Below are 19,012 nucleotides of genomic sequence, written 5' to 3'. Positions count from 1 at the left end.
GCTTCTCTGTTCACACTGGCATTTACCCTTGTAAACCTTTGCACCTTTGCTGTGCTCATAGCAGCCTTTCTCAGGTGTTTGAGGTGAAATCTCATTGTGACTTTTGTGTTTGCCTTTAGTCTCTCACTAGCCATTTGTATGTTTTCTTTGAGGAGTGTATATTCAAGTCCACATTTTATTCAAGTTATTTAATTTGGCCAAGGAGATTTAGGAGTTATTACTATAGTTATGCTGTGTTTTTAAAACTCAGAACATGTTTAAATGGTTTTACATTTTTCTGCTCATTTTCTCATAGGTTAATGCTTGTAGTATTCAGTTCATTAGTTCTAGATGACTAACAACTTTTACCAGAAAGAACACATTCATATTTATGAAAACATTAGAAGGATAGAGTATCAATTTTGTGATTCTGAGGCGGAACAATGCCTTACATTGACTGTGTATTCAAAGGGGTCCAAGGGATCCATTGCCACCAAGAAGTCTAGAAATTGTTATGTTTCATTATTTTTATAAAGGGAAACTAATTCAAAAACAGAAAATATTCCCTTCTTTAAAAAGATTAATGTAAAATTGAAATGTTACTGTTATCAATGTAAATATGGTAGGCTTTTATTCTCTTGTAATCATGATCTTACTGTATAAGAAATGAATTATAAGACTGCTGTACTCAGGGAGAAAAGGTGCCTTACTCTTTGGGGCACACACTTTAGCTTCTGTTAACCAGAGCAGTACAGGAGGGATTTCCAGGGGTTCCACAACACTGAGGATGCATGGTGTTATATCCCAAAGATGTTTATCTCCATAGCTTCTAATGTGAACATGTGTTGCTCTTTCTGGCTCCACAATGTGTAGGAAATGTAGACAGGAGACACAGAGACTTAAATGTTTGAAGCCGTGGTTTAGTATAGAACATTCTTCAAGTTAATGTATACGTTAAAATGAAAGGTTCTTTTTTTTCCTATTTGGCAGATCCCTGCTATTGTAAAGGAAAAAAAAAATAAAAACAACTAAGAGAAAATACAGAATTGAGGTTGTAGAGATTTCATAGTGCATATCATAACAGCAGGTGGTAAGGCAAAAATACTTTCCAATTAGAGCTAAGAAGCCAGAGAAAGGAAATCAGTCGTACAATGTGCTCTCTACATCCTCTACAAGGGCATGGACTTTGTGAACAAACTTTCTCCCATGGCTCTATTCCTTAAAGATTCCATAACATTTTAGCAGTGTCAAGCTCTATAAACTTAGCCTTCAACAGATGGACTTTAGGGAAATATATATGCTCTATGCCCATGTTATCTATCTATCTATCTATCTATCTATCTATCTATCTATCTATCTATCTATCTATCTATCTATGTTATTTGAAATCCCTTAAAGACAACTTTTTTTTTTTTTTTTTTTTTTTTTTTTTTTTTTTTTTTTTTTTTTTTTTTTTTTTTNTTTTTTTAGTTAGTTAGTTTGTTTGTTTTTTGCTGTTTGGCTTTTGGTTTTTGGTTTTTCAAGTCAGGGTTTCTCTGTGTAGCCTTGACTGTTCTGGAACTCACTCTGTAGACCAAGCTGGCCTCGAACTCAGAAATTCACCTGTCTCTGTCACCCAAGTGCTGGGATTAAAGGTGTGTGGCACCACACTCGGCAAGACAGCTTTATCTTAATGTTTGCGTTTACAGGGCATAGACACATAACTGGTCTGAAAGCCGCTAAGGCATCTGTCTACTATTTATTGTCCATATCACTTTGTGGAGAAAACTGTTTCAAATTCTGAGATCTTTGATTTTTTTCTTCAGAGACTTCAAGCTCTTGTCCTACAGATATTTCGCTTACTTAGAGTCACACCAAGATATTTTATATTATTTGTGACTATTGTGAGAGGTGATGTTTCCCTAATTTCTTTCTCAGCCCATTTATCCTTTGAGTAGATGAAAGGCACTGGTTAGTTTCAGTTTATATCCAGCCACTGTGCTGAAGTTGGTTATCAGCTTACAGAGTTCTCTGGTGGAATTTTTGCGGTTACTTAAGTGTACTATCATATCATCTGAAAATAGTGATACTTTAACTTCTTCCTTTCCAATTTGTATCCCTTTGACCTCCTTTTGTTGTCTAATTGCTCTGGTTATAACTTCATGTACTATATTGAACAGGTAGGGAGAGAGTAGACAGCCTTGTCTAGTCCCTGATTTTAGTGGGATTGCTTCAAGTTTTACTCCATTTAGTTTGATGTTGGCTACCGGTTTGCTATATATTGCTTCTACTATGTTTAGGTATGGGATTTGAATTCCTGATCTTTCTAAGACTTTTATCATTGGTAGGATTAATATAGTAAAAATGGCCATTTTGCCAAAAGCAATCTATAGATTCAACGCAATTCACATCAAAATTCCAACTCAATTCTTCATAGAGTTAGAAAGAACAATTTCCAAATTCATCTGGAATAATAGAAAACCCAGGACAGAGAAAACTATTCTCAATAATAAAAGAACTTTTATTTGGGGAATAAATTTATCAGGGGGAATCACCATTCCTGACCTCAAGCTATACTGTGGAGCAATCGTGATAAAAACTGCATGGTATTTGTACAGTGACAGGCAGGTAGATCAATGGAATATAATTGAAGACCCATAAATGAACCCACACAACTATGATCACTTAATCTTTGACAAAAGAGCCAAAACCATCCGGTGTGTGTGGGGGGGAGGGGGCAGCATTTTCAATAAATGATGCTGGTTCAACTGGTGGATACCATGTAGAAGAATGCAAATCAATCCATTCCTAGCTCCTTGTACAAAGCTCAAGTCCAAGTGGATCAAGGAATTCCACATAAAACCAGATATACTGAAACTAATAGAAAAGAAAGTGGGGAAGAGTGTTGAGCACATGGACACAGGGGAAAAGTTCCTGAACAATACCAATAGCTTTATGCTCTAAGATCAAGAATCAACAAATGGGACCTCATAAAATTTCAAAGCTTCTGTAAGGCAAAGAACACTGTCAATAGGACAAAATGATAACCAACAGATTGGGAAAAGATCTTTACCAATTCGATAGAGGGCTAATATCCAATATATATAAAGGACTCAAGAAGTTAGACTCCAGAGAACCAAATAACCCTATTAAAAATGGGATACAGAGCTAAACAAAGAATTTTCAACTGAGGAATATTGAATGGCTGAGAAGCAACTAAAGAAATGTTCAATATCCTTTGTCATCAGGGAAATGCAAGTCAAAATGTCTCAGAGATTCCACCTCACACCAGTCAGAAACACTAAGATCAAAAACCTAGGTGATAACAGATGCTGGTAAGGATGTAGAGAAAGAGGAATACTCCTCCATATCTGGTGGGATTTCAATCTGGTAAGACACTCTGGAAATCTGTTTAGTGGTTCCTCAGAAAATTGTACATAGTACTACCTGAGGACCCAACCTTACTACTCCTGAGTGTATATCCAGAAGATGCTCCAACATGTAATAAGGACACATGCTCCACTATGTTCATAGCAGCCTTAATTATAATAGCCATGAGCTGTAAAGAACCCAGATGCCCCTCAACAGAGGAATGGATACAGAAAATGTGGTACATTTACATAATGGAGTACTACTCAACTATTAAAAACTGATTTCATGAAATTCTTAGGCAAATGAATGGAACTAGAAAATATCATCCTGAGTGAGGTCACCCAATCAGAAAAGAGCATACATGGTATACACTCACTGATAAATGGATATTAGGCCAGAAGCTCTGAATACCCGAGACACAATTCGCAAAACACATGAAACTCAAGAAGGAAGACAAAAGTTTGGATAAGTTGGTCTTTCTTAGAAGGAGGATCAAAATACCCATGGGAGGAGATACAGAGACAAAGTGTGGAGCAGAAACTGAAGGAAAGGGCATCTAGTGGCTGTCCCAGCTGGGAATCAATCCCATATACAATCACCAAGCTCAGACACTAGTGTGGATGCCAACAAGTGCTTGCTGACAGGAGCCTGATATAGCTGTCTCCTGAGATGCTCTGCCAGTGCTGACAAAAATGGAAGTGAATGCTCACAGCCATCCATTAAGTGGAACACAGGGTCCCTAATGGAGGAGCTAGAGAAAGTACCCAGGGATCTGAAGGAGTCTGAAGCTCCATAGGAGGAACATCAATATGAAAAACTGGTACCCCAAGAGCTCCCAGGGAGTAATCCACCAACCAAAGAGTACACATGGAGAGACTCATGGCTCCAGCCACATATGTAGCAGAGAATGGCCTTGTGGGGCATCAGTGAGAGGAGATGTCCTTGGTCCTGTGAAGGCTCGATGCCCCAGTGTAGGAGAATGGGAGGATGGTATAGGGGGGTGTTCAGAGGGGAAATAAGGAGAGGGGACAACATTTGAAATGTAAATAAAGAAAATATCTAATACAAATTAATTCTTTTAAAAAAAGAAAGAAAACTGTATCAAACAGTTTTCCCATCTAATAACTGGCAATTCCCAAACAAATGGCAAACAAAATTGCTCCTGATTCAATATGTCTTTGCAGCATTGATCCTCTAAGAAGAAAACATTTGTATAGATTCACTAATACTTCTGTATAAAATAGAAGGATAATAGGCTGTATAGTTCAAAATGATTCACATGTAATTTCAAAATAAGTATTAACTTTAAAATAATTGCATAGTTTTTCAGAGTTATATAGGTTATTTCATTCACACAGTTAGGGAAGGAAATAAATTTCAGAAAACCAAGACAGCACCAGAAAGTAGAGAAAGCATAACCCAGAATAAATTTCAAATTTTCAATCTTAAAACTTTTAAATTTTTACAGACAAATTATGAAAAGCTAAAAAACATAAAGAAGATTATGACATTCAAGACTCTAATTGTAAAGAAGAAAACAGGAGGAAATAGAGTCAGTAACAGTAAATAAAAGGCTACATATTGGTTCAGTGGACCAATTGTAAACAGGAGAGTTGTGTCTTTTTTTTGATAATTATTTATTGTGCTCTCTTAATTGAGAATAGATTTTTCTCTCATACAATACTTATTGACCACAGTCTCCTTTCCCTCTACTCTTGCCATATTCCCCAACCTCCCACTCTTTCAGTTCTACTTCTCCTTTCATCTCCTCATGGGGAAAAAGCAGGCCTCCAAGAGACAACACCAAAAACAATACATAGCAAAACCAGATACAAATAAAATTGCATTGTTATTGTGATCCCTTTAAATATGTCCTGCACAAGGCAAAAGCCCTCATATAGAAGCTGGTTAAAGTAACCCAATAAGAGGAAAAGAGTCCCAAGAACATATGTTATCTTTTTATGCAGGATGGACTAATTTCATTCAACCATTCTGTCTTATGAAAAACTAAAAATTTTGTTTTCAGAATCTTGATGGAATACTGTCTGCAGAGTTTCATCAAAATTATAATGCAAAAATTATTTTCATGTTTGGAAAAATAAAGAAAAAATGTCAAATTATTGTCAGTTATTGACCAGTTAATTTTAAATTTTCTATGCTATTTTTTATTAATGCCCCGAAGAAGATCAACATGATATATCTGGATTTTTATAGTTTAAAACCCTAATTTTGACCATCTGTAAAATATCAAAATACAGATTTTTAATTTAGAAATTGTGCTTTCTATCTATGATGTGTTTCTTTGTACAATATATTGTTGAGAGGATATTACACTGCTAATGTTTTTTAAATCAATGATGATAGGAAGACTGAAATCAAAGAACACCATTCTGATATAGAATGCATTTTAAGGCACAAAATAGATATCAAAAAAAGAAATAAAACTCATAAAATCTTTCTGAATTTACAAGTGCTAATTTAGACTTTTTCAATTATTCCAGGTATATCTTAAATGTTAATTACACTTCTAAGTTTTTAAATGTTGTCTTGAGTTGTGATTTTTGTCATTTAAAATAAAGACTAATTTATGGTTCAGGGAAAAAAAAAACTGCCCAAACACTTAATGACTAAGACATGAACATTCCCTAAGCTGGCAACAACAAAAAATTTACCTAGTCTTGCAATAAAACACTAAGAAAATCAAAATAATACTCAATGAATTACATTTTTATTGCACAGGAGTGAGAATGAATCTTCTATTTTTCCCTAGACTATATTAAAAATATGTCCCATGAAGGAGCAAAGAGCATGTGGCTAAGAAATGTGGAAGACAAACACATCAGTAGAGCTGGGTTAGGGGCAAGTGGGTTTGTAAACTAATCCAGGTGTATTTTTAATGTTAATTGCTATCATAATGTCTAATTGCATGCTTAGGCATTTTAAATGTTGTCATGAGTTGTTTTTTTTTTTTTTTTTATAATTTTGAATTTAGTATTTCAAAATGTTCCTCTCTAAACTGTAAAACTTCCACATAGCCCCAGCCTCAGAGCCATGCATGCAGTCCTGTGAAGTTAGAAACAGGAGCACATCTCCTCATAAAGGTGGAATGATTGATTGGCATGATTAGTAACTCAAGAGAAAGACATACAAGTCACAAAAACATACAATACAAAATAAGAAAAAAATGTTTTAAAAATCTTAAATGGAGACAATAACATAAGGAACCCCCAATTCAAAAATGGTGATTGTAACACCCCGTATTTGTTTACTTCATCTTTTTCCTAGTGTTTCTGTGGTATCTTAAAACCAAAATTCAGTCTCCCGTTTCATGTCACCCTTCAACACTTCTACCTGAACCCTCAACAAATACAGACATTTATACATGTCTTCATATGTAAATAGTAAGGTTTTACAACTACAAAAACTAATGATTTGCTTTTGATCTAATACCTCATCCGTAATAAAATACCCTCATTTTTCAAAACATTGATTTCATTTCTGAATTGAATTTATTTATGATAAATGCCCGAGCATCAGGCTCTGCTTTCTCTACTCTATCTTAGATTTCACTCTCTAACATCTCGAATGTCTATGTTTCTAGAGCAGTAGGGTACAGTCCTTTATCTTGGATTTCTCTCTGTGTACTTTCTCTTGTTTCATTTAACTCATTCCACCAGCAGCCATAATTTCTGCGAGGAGAAAGTAGCTCTAGATGAGTTGTTCTGGAACTGGCATGCACACCAGACTCCTATAGCTGTCATGTTTAAATACACACTACAGAACTCAGTTGCATCTTATCTAATGCAGTCATTTCCTGGGATGGGAGCTGAACAATTGTGTATCTCCCAGACTTCCTATGCTGCTACTGCAGCTAGTCTAACAGGCACACTTTGAAAACTAGTGTTCCTCAATTGAGGCTATCTGCTTACTCAATTGAATAGTTAGTTGCTTGGTAGACCTAGTTTTTTCACTGTTGTTGGGTGTTTTGTTATGCGTATTTGAGTGACTTTTTGTGATTTTGAGACTTCAAGCTGATTATACTGATAGCCTTTAAAACATGTTGAAACATGAACTTAAATGATATGTACAAGTCCAAAGTAAAAGCAATTACTGGCTAGGTTAGTGTTTTCCATATTTGTACTGTGTGCTGGGTGATGTTCAAGGATATAAAGATAAAAGAGGCATAGTGCATAAATGACTTATCTGTGTGGAAAAGAGCCACTGTGCTGGGGCTTAGCCCTGGCTATTGTCCTTTCTTGTTGGTTCTTCTTGAGGCAGCAAAAGGGGAAGAGAGTCAGTGGGGTAAGACTTGATCTTAGGAGCTATTTAGAGTTGCTCTTTGATAATCAAACATCTACCGATCTTAAGTCTAAGTCACTTTGCTACTGTAGCTGACCTGCCTAAGTCCCTTTTAGGTAAGAACTGTTTAGTACTGCAGCATAAATCAGTGGGGGTTATGTAAAGTAGCCTTCACCTGGGAACTACAGGGCTCTAACTCCCAATCAGCTAGTTGAAGTTGCAGAAAGACAAAGGGGACAGACTGAAAAGTGATTTTAGCCTTTACTTCTAAGCTCTTCAGTTCTGCCAAAAGTTTCTACAAAAGTTCTCCTCCAAAAAGTTCTCTCTAAGAAGCTGTCGGCAGTCTCTTCTTTTCATGTCCTTCTTTCCTTCTGTTGGGACGTCACAATAATACGCTTACTCTCAATATCTTTACTCTCAATGCTGTACCTTTACTTCTTTTTTTGGTTTTGCGAGACAGAGTTTCTCTGTGTAGTCTTGGCTGTCCTGGAACTCACTCTGTAGACCAGGCTGGCCTCGAACTCAGAAATCCACCTGCCTCTGCCTCCTGAGTGCTGGGATTAAAGGTGTGTGCCACCATGCCCAGCTCTGTACCTTTACTTCTAAGTTCTTCTTGAGTTCAGTTCTGCTTTAAAAAGTTTTCCTTCTCTCTTTTTCCTTAGCACTTATATATCTTTCAGACTATATGATTACGTGGTAAAAAAGTTCATCATAGGTTTACACAAAATGGGTTCTTAGTTGCAGATGCCTGCTTGGTATCCCAGAAGCAATTGCATGTGACACTTGATGACTGGAAGAGTTCTCATTGCAGTTTTGCTTATCAGAGAGGACTTTAATAGCAGTCCTATTATAAAAGAGCTTAATAATTACCTATATAATTTTAGGAATTCTTGTAGGTTAATCATTAAGAATTAATAAGTCATCTATTTTCTATATAGCATCACTACAAGACAGTAGATCTTCATTGTTCTGCAGAAATCTGCTCAAATGTATGGGCTAATACCTAGTGATTGTTATATATATTTAACATGAAAAGCATATCAATAGTAGGAACTTTTCCTAAATGAAATTCTCCTTAGCCTTGCCTAAAGGAACAAATCCATCATAGATTTTTAATTCATGACAGAACAATCTCAGGAAGATCACCTGCTAGGTTTTAGCTTCTCCTTCATGACTCCTGGCACTACTGTCATAGCTAGTTTTTATTGTCACTTGACACACCTGGAAGACAGAACCTTAACTAAAGATTATTGTTGTTGTTGTTGTTTCATCATTGATGTAGCAGTACCCACCGAGGACTATAATATTCCAAGACAGGGGGCTCTGTGCTGTGTAGACTAAGCAAGCCAGTAAGTGGTATCCTCCATAGTCTGAATTTTATTTCTGTCTCCAGATTGTTACCTTTAGCCTCCTGTCCTGGCTTCCCTGGATATAGACTTTAACCTGAAGGCCACACAGCAACATAGAGCAGACTACAACCATCATGTTATTGATTTGCATAATGATCAATGCTCTATCAGAGTTATATATGGCACATCATCGAACTGTTGGCATCTGGCACTTAATTCCAATATTCTTCCTTATGTAAACATTTCTCAACTCTTAGTTTTCCATTGTTTGTGTACCTCATAAAATACAGATCTAGTCATGTCTCATCCCAAGCACAAGGGCATTGCTGTCCTACTTGTTCTAGGCTTTTGCTCTAGTGGGGATGTTTCAGAGTTCAACCCTGGTGACACTATGAGAGCAAGGTATCTTGCCAAAGTGAAGTGCAAATGTGTGCTCTGAAAGTCTTTGCTGACTGTAGCCAAACACATGGCAAAAGCAACAGACTGTACCTAGAGCTATGATCTTTCCTTATCCACTTAAACTTACATCTGTATTTTGAGAAAACCAGGTATGCCTATTTTCTTGAACTATATTTCTTAATAGATTTTTTAGTTTTATAGTTTCATTTAAACTTTTAATTTTTATCTCTGAAGTAGTAACATGGTTTTTGAAATTGAAGTTTTATGAAGCAAATGGCTATCTTTTTTTTTTTTTGAGTTATTTTGGGAACCTGTAGTAATTTTACTGTATCAGTCCATGAGGCCAGTCCAGTTATTCACATCCTCATTGTGCAAAATGGAACAGCTCTGTAGAAGGAAGAAAAGCACCAGCAAATTTAAACACCAACAAAAGAAAAATATATCTTAGGTGCTATGAAAAAAGATAGAGGGGGATCATTTTTGTCTTGATCTGGTCTGCAAGAAAATGAGGACAAACATATCTAGTAGGCTTTGTTGGAGTTCATGATTTCAACACTGAAGCCAACAGAATATGAGATCTCAGAACACAATGGGTTTAATCTGATTTGCCACAACTGCTAGATCCTCTACAAAGAGAGGGAAGAATTTGTATTCAAAAAATAGAATTCTGAGCTATCAGAGATTTGGTTTGCTGCCATCAGGCCACACAGTTCATCAAGCTTTAAAGTCACTATATGTCTTCAAGTCTGGAGGCTTGGGCTTTATCTCATGTGTCTAGTGCTATACTTCCTTTTCCATTCCAAGTATGTACAGCACACAATGAAGACTTCATGCCCTCTGCCATATGTAGAAAAGCTGAATTTACTGAATTATTTGATTCAGGCAAACACATTATAACATTTTTCAAATCTTGCACAGTGCCACCTAAAACATATTATCCTTAATATATTTAAGGAGAAACCTTTCAAACTTATTGAACTTACCTTTTATTATATTAGGTAATATAATATTGCTAATAATTCAAACTGCAAAAAGTGCCCATTTTTAAAGCTTAATGCCTCCATTAAAGTGAGTGATTTGGCTTCAGTGTGTCTCTGCTAATGGCTCAGTTATATTTTAGTGTAATCTTTGTCCTACCCCCCCTCCCAAGTCATCATTGTGAAGAAATTAAAGAGACATTGACCCTTTAAGATCCCCTATTGTAGAGATCATTCATTTTTTTTCCATGCTAACAAACTGAAGAAAAGTTTTTTTTCTGTTTTCCATGATGCTATTGACTGCTTAGTAGGGTCCATCTGTGTTTTTAAGTGATCATTGGATCCAATATATACTGTTAACCTGGTCTTACACTAACTGTTCTCTGTACCACTTTAGATTTCTGCTAATAAAACCCAAATTTAAATAAGATATAAAAGGGATTTTGAGTGGGTGGTGTATGCAAAATGTCACATGGTGAAAAGGTCTAGAGCAGTGTTTCTAAACCTTCCTAATGCTGTGACCCTTTTATATTGTGGTGACCCCAACCATAAAATTATTTTGCTGCTACTTCATAACTAAATTTTCTACCATTATCAATGAATATGAATATCTGATATGCACGCTATCTGATATGCAATCACTGTGAAAAGGTCATTCAAACATCAGAGGAATTGCAACACTGAAATTGAGAACCACTGGTCTAGGGCTCAATTTGAGGCACGGTTGAACTTGAACCACAAGTGTTACAAAGATTTCTTCTGGACATATAGCTCTGCTGGATTCTGCCTACTGCCAAGCTCAGCTCTATTGATGTAAACACTAAGATGAAAGTATATGACTTTGAACGGGAGGTTTGGATCTGAAGTGTTTCATCTATTGAAATAGAGACTCTTGCAAAACGCCAATGTTATGAGATCAAAAATAAATAAGAGCTACAACACAGCCTATGGTGGTCTCAGACACCAGGGTATGCATTTGTGAAATTGCCTTGATTGCTCATTTACATATGTCTCTTTTGCTTTGTGTGAAACCCATTCTTATTTTAGAATCAAGCATTCTCTCCACTCTCCAACTCCCATGATCCCTGACTCTTTAGCTAGTTCTACCTTACCAGGTAGAACCTGAATGGCCTAGACTTTTCTATTACTTTTGACAATTTGTACAGCCATAAGTGAACCATTAATAATGTGAATAATAGATTTTCTTAGAGTTCTCAAAAGAAACAAAATCAGTAAAATTAAGAAAATGGAAAGGGAATAGATGATAGATAGATAGAATGATAGAAGAGAGAGAGAGGGAGAGAGAGAGGAGAGGGAAAGGGAGTGGGAGACGGGGAGAGAGGAGGAGAGAAGGGAAAGGGGAGAGGGGGAAGAGAAGGGAGGGGAATGAAGGGGGAGAGAGGAGGAGGTAGAGGGAGAGGGAGAGAGTGAGGTGGGATGATATGCAGATATATGAGTCAATGAATTTTGGGAACCAAGAAGGGCCACATTCATTGCTCTGAAAGGCACACAACTAGGAAAGTCATTTGTAGTGTTAAGCGTGAGTTTAAAGGTTGGCAAGCACATGGAATAAGCCTCACTTGGCCTCCATTCAATCTGTCAGACACAATGGGTAGGATTATCTTTGTTTCTCTTCCTGTTTGTACATTGTGTCTCCTAAAGAATTGGATGTTGCCCACCAACTCTGGGAAGGAAAATCTACACTGTTGAGAACACCAATTCAAATATTACCTTCATACATAAACCCCTTAGCAGACATACACATGCATCATGCTTAATCAAATACTCAACCAATTTGTTATGCACATGACACATAAAATTATCCTTCAGACATATTGGAATTACGCAGTGTTCTCATGACCATCCTCATGCATTCAGTCATTTTTATAGATTTGAGTTTTAAATTTTTTATTTATCTTCACTGTGTTTCTATGTGTATGTATGCGAGTGCATATGTGTATGCATGTATGTGCCATAGTGCACATATGGAAATCATTAGGCAACATAAAAGGCTTGCTCTATTTTGCCAACATGTCGGCTCTGGAACTCAAACTCAGGTTGTCAGGCCTGGCAACAAGAACCTTAACTTGCCAAACCAGCCATATATAAATGTGCTAATGCTAGTTCTCCTGTACAAATCAGTCATATCAATATAGAGCAGCATGTGAAGTCCCATGCATCACTTGACTATAGACCACTAAACACCTTCAACCTACACAAAACATATCAGACATGCCATGGCTCAGATTTCCTGAGGGCATGTTCACTTTCATATCTTAAACTGAATTTATAATTACATATTAAAAGATGGAGTGGGCTTTCTGTCATATCTAAGATGTTTCATTTTATAAGTTGGCAATGAGAAAGCATTGCCCCATTAGTTGATTCCCCAACATTGTAACAGTAAGTAGAAATTTCATAGACAGCACACAAACACACACACACACACACACACACAAACACACACACACACACACACACATACACACACACACACATACACACACACACACACACACACACCTTATAGTTAAGATACACTTAATATAATCAATTCAAAGTGATACTGCTTGGATTCAAATCTTCTTAATTTCATTTGCTATTTATGAAGGTTGAGAAAGTTGCTTAATTATTTCACTCAGGTTTCATTTAAGTCATACATACGTGTAAGACTTAGAGTGAAGCTGAGACAAAAATCAAAGCTCATTATTATTAAACAGATTCTTGACAAAGGTTTATTGAGGGAAGAAATTATTCACACAGGTATTTAGACAATTAAAACAAAAATAGTGTTTTTTTTCTATTGTCCTCATCTTATTTAAAAATGTGTTCAATAATTGTTTATTCTCTTTAATGTATTTTATACTTAAAATGTATTTCACTCAAAAAGATGATCATTCAACAAATGAAAAATAGACTTATTGCAACCTCTTTAATACCAGTGCCTTAGGAACGAAACTTAGTTGCTTTTGAATGATGATAATGCCATCCCTTTTCTATATTCAGTTGAAACAAAGAAGTGGATGCAGCAACAATATATTATTTAATAACTTAAATACACCTTATATGTGAAAGATATATAACAGATAACAGCTTATTACTAAGGATTTCTAAATCACAGACTACTCCTGTAGAAGAAAATAGAAATAATATCCTGAGATTCTTTAGGAAATAGAGGATTGCTGAATGAACTTTTTTTGTTGTTGTTTAGTTTTAATATTAGTATGTATGATAGATTTAATAAAAGTACTTTTGTTATACCTTAAGAGAAAGGGAGAAGGGGAAAGAGGGGAGAGGATGTGTATTGAGGAATACATTTCTTTATAGCTTTTTGCTTCAGGCAGAGCTGAGTTTAAACAAGCATATTCTATTGTGTTAATGATACAAGTTTGTTTAGGTGTTGGAAAGTTGTTTTTTTGTGTGAAGTATTGGGATGATGGTAGCTTCTCACTGGATAGCTGCAAGCACAAAAGGAACCAGTAGATTAGTTATAAACACTAATTTCTTCTCTTTGTCCTCTATTGAAAATTTTAACTATTTGTTTTATGATATCTCAAAATCTTTGTGCCGATAATAAAAGCAACTACAGAAAGGTCATCTTTACATTCTCTTGCATCTTTGCTTAATAATTCAATAGCCTTTGGTATTGGTGGTAATAGCTGGTATGAGTGGGACCATAAAACATAATCTGTTGTCTAGCTACCTGTGTACAATTAAGCTTTTTACCACAACATACACTGAGAGTTTCATTCAACCCAGTTCTCCTAAACTAACTCTCAAATTAGTCAGTAGATCCTAAAACAAAATATGTGGTTATATATAAAAGTTGAATATCTCCAATTACAAACAATCTAATCTAAATCAGTTAACTTGTTATAGAGTAATATCATTTACACATGGATACATGTGTGCTCTAACCAACCCCAAGTTCTCCTCTACAGAGGCCATCAATAGTTAATATGTGAGAATGAATTTTGAATATTTAATTTTTCAGGTTATTAATTATTTATGTTGAAATATGCAGTGCATCTAGCTAATCATCTAGCTTTAATTTACCCTGTCCTTTATACATGCTAAGGTATAGACACAATTAATGTGTCAGGAAGAAGCGTCACATATTTTTATTATGTGCAAATCAGACATTATTTTAAGATGATTTCCTAGATAAATTATAAATCTAATTTAAAGCATCAAATAGTTAATACCCCTATTCTCAGTAATATTTTTATAATCTTTGCTGGGCAAATTAATCAAATATCCTTGTTCTTCAGATTCCAGTGTGTTCAAAGAAAATTAATAAAGGCAGGCTGGCTACACACTGAAGTCATATCTACCTCCAACAGTATGAGTCAATACTTCCCTTGTCAATTAACCACAGACTGCTCCTTTTATTAATATAAATATCAAGTAGAAACACTAATTACTGTTGAAGTGCTAAGTTCAATAAAACTTTTCTGCAGAAATGTAACTGTTCTATACAACTATATATAGTCTTGAAATGTTATTGGTGTAATAGAGGAAATGAGTTATAAATCTATTCGAATTAACTGCGATCAAAAATTTAAAATGCCACCTATCTAGAGTTACCAAGTAATAACCATGATTTTTTAAAAACCATTGGAATGAAAACTAAAGTATAAAAGTGATGGTTTGGGTAGAGGCTTAAAGAGGGACAATCAATGTCACCCTGTCTTTTCAGTCTCCAGCACATAGCTACTCCAGCTATGACTCTGGCAAAAATGAGAGTGTTGATCGAGGTGCAGAGGATCTGTCACTCAACAGGGGAGATGAAGATGAAGATGAACATGATGAGCATGAGGATTCGGAGAAGGTGAACGAGACAGATGGTGTGGAAGCTGAGAGGCTGAAAGCTTTCAATGTGAGTCCCTCCACATTGTGTGGCTATGTTTTGACCACATCACATTCATGCTGTTGCTTGTCGGTCAGTGTGAATATTTTAGAACCATGTTTGTTTAATTTTCAGAAGGATTTTAAAAGTACATGAAACACCCTTTGCCAAGCAGACACCAGAATTGCTGTGTTTTGTTTAGAATTTTAAAACCAAATGGGTGCTGAGGACTGGAATTGTATTGTGTGAGTATGCATGTCTGCTTAGGTTGAAGGGGGCTCAGTTTAGTCCTCTGATGCTTATGCCTGTCTGTCATCAGTAATTTCCTTTGCTTTCTTAATTGTGCATGACAAAATACTCAACTGTTTGTTCTCAGAGATGAGTCCACTGTGCAGTGTGGCTATGTCTCGGTCCCATTTATCATTAAAAGCGAATGTAGTGAGTGCTAAGCTGTCCTGGTTCTACTGTTATTTTCTGATTTTTTCCATTCTTTTCCGTCTGTTTGTCTGTCTGCTTTCTTCTCTCTCTTCCTATCCTTCTCCCTCTCTCTTTTTCTTTCTCTCTTTCTCTCTCTCTCTCTATATATATATATACTTAATTCAACCATTTAGAAAATCATTAAAAGAATGTTTGCTTAAATTTTCTGGCTTTCCATTTGCAAAATTCTCCAGTGCATAAACCAGAAAAAGAGAATTATTGTCCTCTCGGTAATCAAGAAAGGAAGCTAGGAACAGAAGAGAGCAGTCCTCCAAACCCTTCTCCTCTGTCTCCCTCTTGCCAACAGATGTTTGTCAGGCTGTTTGTAGATGAAAACTTGGACCGAATGGTCCCAATCTCTAAGCAGCCCAAAGAAAAGATCCAGGCTATCATTGACTCATGCAGGCGACAATTCCCTGAGTATCAAGAGCGTGCCAGAAAACGTATCCGTACTTACCTCAAGTCCTGCAGGCGGATGAAAAGAAGTGGTTTTGAGATGGTGAGTTATAAATTGAACACAGCCCTAGATTCCATCCAAACCCCACATGTAAACCATGACACTATTTTGTTTCCATCTTAGTGTCTTTGTTTATTTTTCCATGACGTCAGGTCAAAGGGGGTTTCATTTGCTTGTGTTTATCCCCCCTCCCCCTTTCTTTTTCATCTTTCCCAAGCATTTATCCCTTTGTTTTTATGATAAGGACTCTCTTGGGAGACCAGTGCTCACAGAACCATGTGATAACATTTCATAGACTATAAGGATACTATGAGAGAAAATTAGGGAGAAGCCGACTGTCACATGTCATCTGTGTTCGTTTTCTTTCTGTCACTACTGATGTGAATGTGAGGCTAATGAGTCTTGAAGGTGCAGTTGCTGCTTTTGGCATGTGAGAATGGCTATCTTATGAATGTAAGGAAACACCTTATCTGCTATCTAACAACTAGTAGCCTTGAAAACTAAGATGGAATGAAAGTATATTAACTATGTCCATCTGTTCTGTTTTGCTTTGTAGAAGATAAGTTTGCCTGGCATTGACTACTTTGGGGTAGAAACTGGAAATAAAAATATTGTGAATTTCTACTGCTGTTTTTATCTACATAAATCCAACAACGTTGACAATACATGCATGATGTTTTTTACATTCCAAGTGATACACGTGTGCTTACACATGTAGAGATGTTTTATTCCTTTCTGCAAATAATGAAGTTCTAACCAGGGGCTCTGAACACTATGAGACAAACAAATGCTTTACCACTGCTACAACTCATGCTTTAGAAGTATTTAACAAACTTTCTGACCATTTTTTTCTCCCCTCATACCTAAAAAAAAATAAAAATAAAAATAAAAGTCTAGATCACTAGTGTTTGTGATCTGTCCTGGCTGCTTCAGTGTGATGGGTAGAAGTTGCTTAAAGATCAGACAGGTTTCAACATATGGCTTTATACTGTGAATTTCATGGAGGTAAAATTCTATAAAGTGAATGCTTATATAAAGAATCCCACCTCTTGTCATATTCATATTGTCCTCCAAAGTGGAGCTGACCTTTCTGTATTGTAGAGCATATGTTGAGAGCCTGTTTGGGGGCTCTGCAGAATCTACTGCCTTCGGTTATCTGATTTTTGTATGCTGCCTCTCCTGCCTGGGCTCAGCTCACCCTCTGCAGAGTACAGTCACCCATTTCATAGCTCCGGGCGAATTCCCATCTGCTAGCACAGAAAGTGTTTTCTAGAAACCTTTGCAAGTCATTTCCAGCACAAAATAAGCTTTCAAAGGACCCATAATAAGAAAATGTTATTATACATTATGAATTTGTCATCTGAAGAAGAATTTCCTGTGCTGCATTCATTCAGCAAGCACAGAGCCTTTCAAATATATATATATGGGTCCAGCATATCCATGTTGAATTTAACTAGAAAAGCGGTAGAAGTGAGTGATAATAGATAACAGATTTAGATAATACAGGTAATGTAGAGCAAGAGAGAACGAGAGAATTGCTAGAAGAAAATGAAGTAGTTTCCCTGTTGTAGGTTATCTAATTATTATAATCTGCACAATAGGAGACAGATAAGGGACACAGCTGATCTTATCTCAAAGACCTGATGTTGACTTCAAATGTAAGGCCACTTAACAGTTGGTATAAAATTCCAGTGGCTGGGTTGGAGAGATGGCTCAACCCCAACAGGCTAGGCACACAAACAATTTCCTTTTGCAACAAAGCATACTTTAGACTATACTGCACATATTTTCATCTTTTAATAAAAATTAAGATAGTATCATATCAATATTACTTTTGCAAGTATCTGACACTACTCATCTTTCAATGAGATTTAGAGATTTCATCTTTCAGTAAGACTTACCTTCTTTTCATGGTATGTGGTTTAAAGTCATCATTTTTGGAAAGAAATCATCACTGAATTATGTTTTCTAAAATTTATCTCAGACATTACATCATTTAAAACATCATTGCTACTTTATTAGTTGTATGTCCTCACTTGGGCATAGATGTCTATTCAGTAGACATTTCTGAGATGTCTAGAAGAAAAAGGTAGGTTAATACAAAGTCAGTAAGTTTTACAAACTAAACTTAAACATGCCATAAAGAAATGATACTTATCTTTTAATATTTTCCATTTATTCATTTGTTCACTTATTCAGTGTATATAATATAAATAGCACTTCAAAGGGAACAGAGAAATATAAGGCACATCTGATTCGTTATTACTGAGGAAATAGTACCATTTTCTGGTCATTATAATTTTGAGACACGACCCCTTGTCTGACATGAAGTGCTCAAATGGAAATAGGATGGTCCTTTCTAGCTACCTTAAAGATGTAGATAAAAATGATATTGCAGCACAAGCAATTCTGCCCTTTATGGTGCTACATTCTCCCTAATATGGATACCCCCTTGGAAATGAGAAGCAGATACTTCAGTGGGCACACTTGAAGAGTCCTTTCTCTTTTATAATAAATTCCTTAATATTGAATTGTTAGTAGATTTTTTCCTTTTTAAAGTCATCCCTATATGACAAAATGAAATAAATGAATGAGAAGAGAGGAGGAGGAGGTGTTGTGGCTAGTTCAGAGTAATTAAAAGTAAACTAAATATGCCCTCTAAACTTTTAAATATATGATACCCACCAGGGTTTTAAAATTCAAAATATTAAAGCAAAATACTTTCCTCTGTCCTCATGTTTTCTGATGATACAAAGAATCTCAGTAATTTTCAGGATGTGTACATTTTTTATGTATATCTTGTTCTCTAAGATGTAGCAAGTCAACGAGGAAATCAAGACATTTTAAATTCATTTGTAAAAGACAACTGTAGAGT

General features: G+C 35.9%; 1 protein-coding gene across 4 annotated transcripts in view; it reads left to right on the top strand.

Annotated features, from left to right (window-relative positions):
- The window catches only part of Nol4 (nucleolar protein 4), a 255,998-nt gene that overhangs the window by 163,081 nt on the left and 73,905 nt on the right, over nt 1-19,012 (top strand). For 2 of the 4 annotated variants that reach the window (XM_029472168.1, XM_029472169.1), the window contains exons 6-7: nt 15,054-15,233; nt 15,988-16,179. In XM_029472168.1, the coding sequence (XP_029328028.1) occupies nt 15,054-15,233; nt 15,988-16,179 (372 nt within the window). The remainder of the gene's footprint in view (nt 1-15,053; nt 15,234-15,987; nt 16,180-19,012) is intronic. The other 2 variants (XM_029472170.1, XM_029472171.1) reach the window with 2 other exon arrangements.

Source organism: Mus caroli, chromosome 18 (assembly GCF_900094665.2).
Source record: "Mus caroli chromosome 18, CAROLI_EIJ_v1.1, whole genome shotgun sequence".
In the NCBI taxonomy this organism is placed as follows: Eukaryota; Metazoa; Chordata; class Mammalia; order Rodentia; family Muridae; genus Mus; species Mus caroli.
Note: the sequence above shows the minus strand (reverse complement) of the source record. Positions and strands in the feature narration are given on the sequence as shown.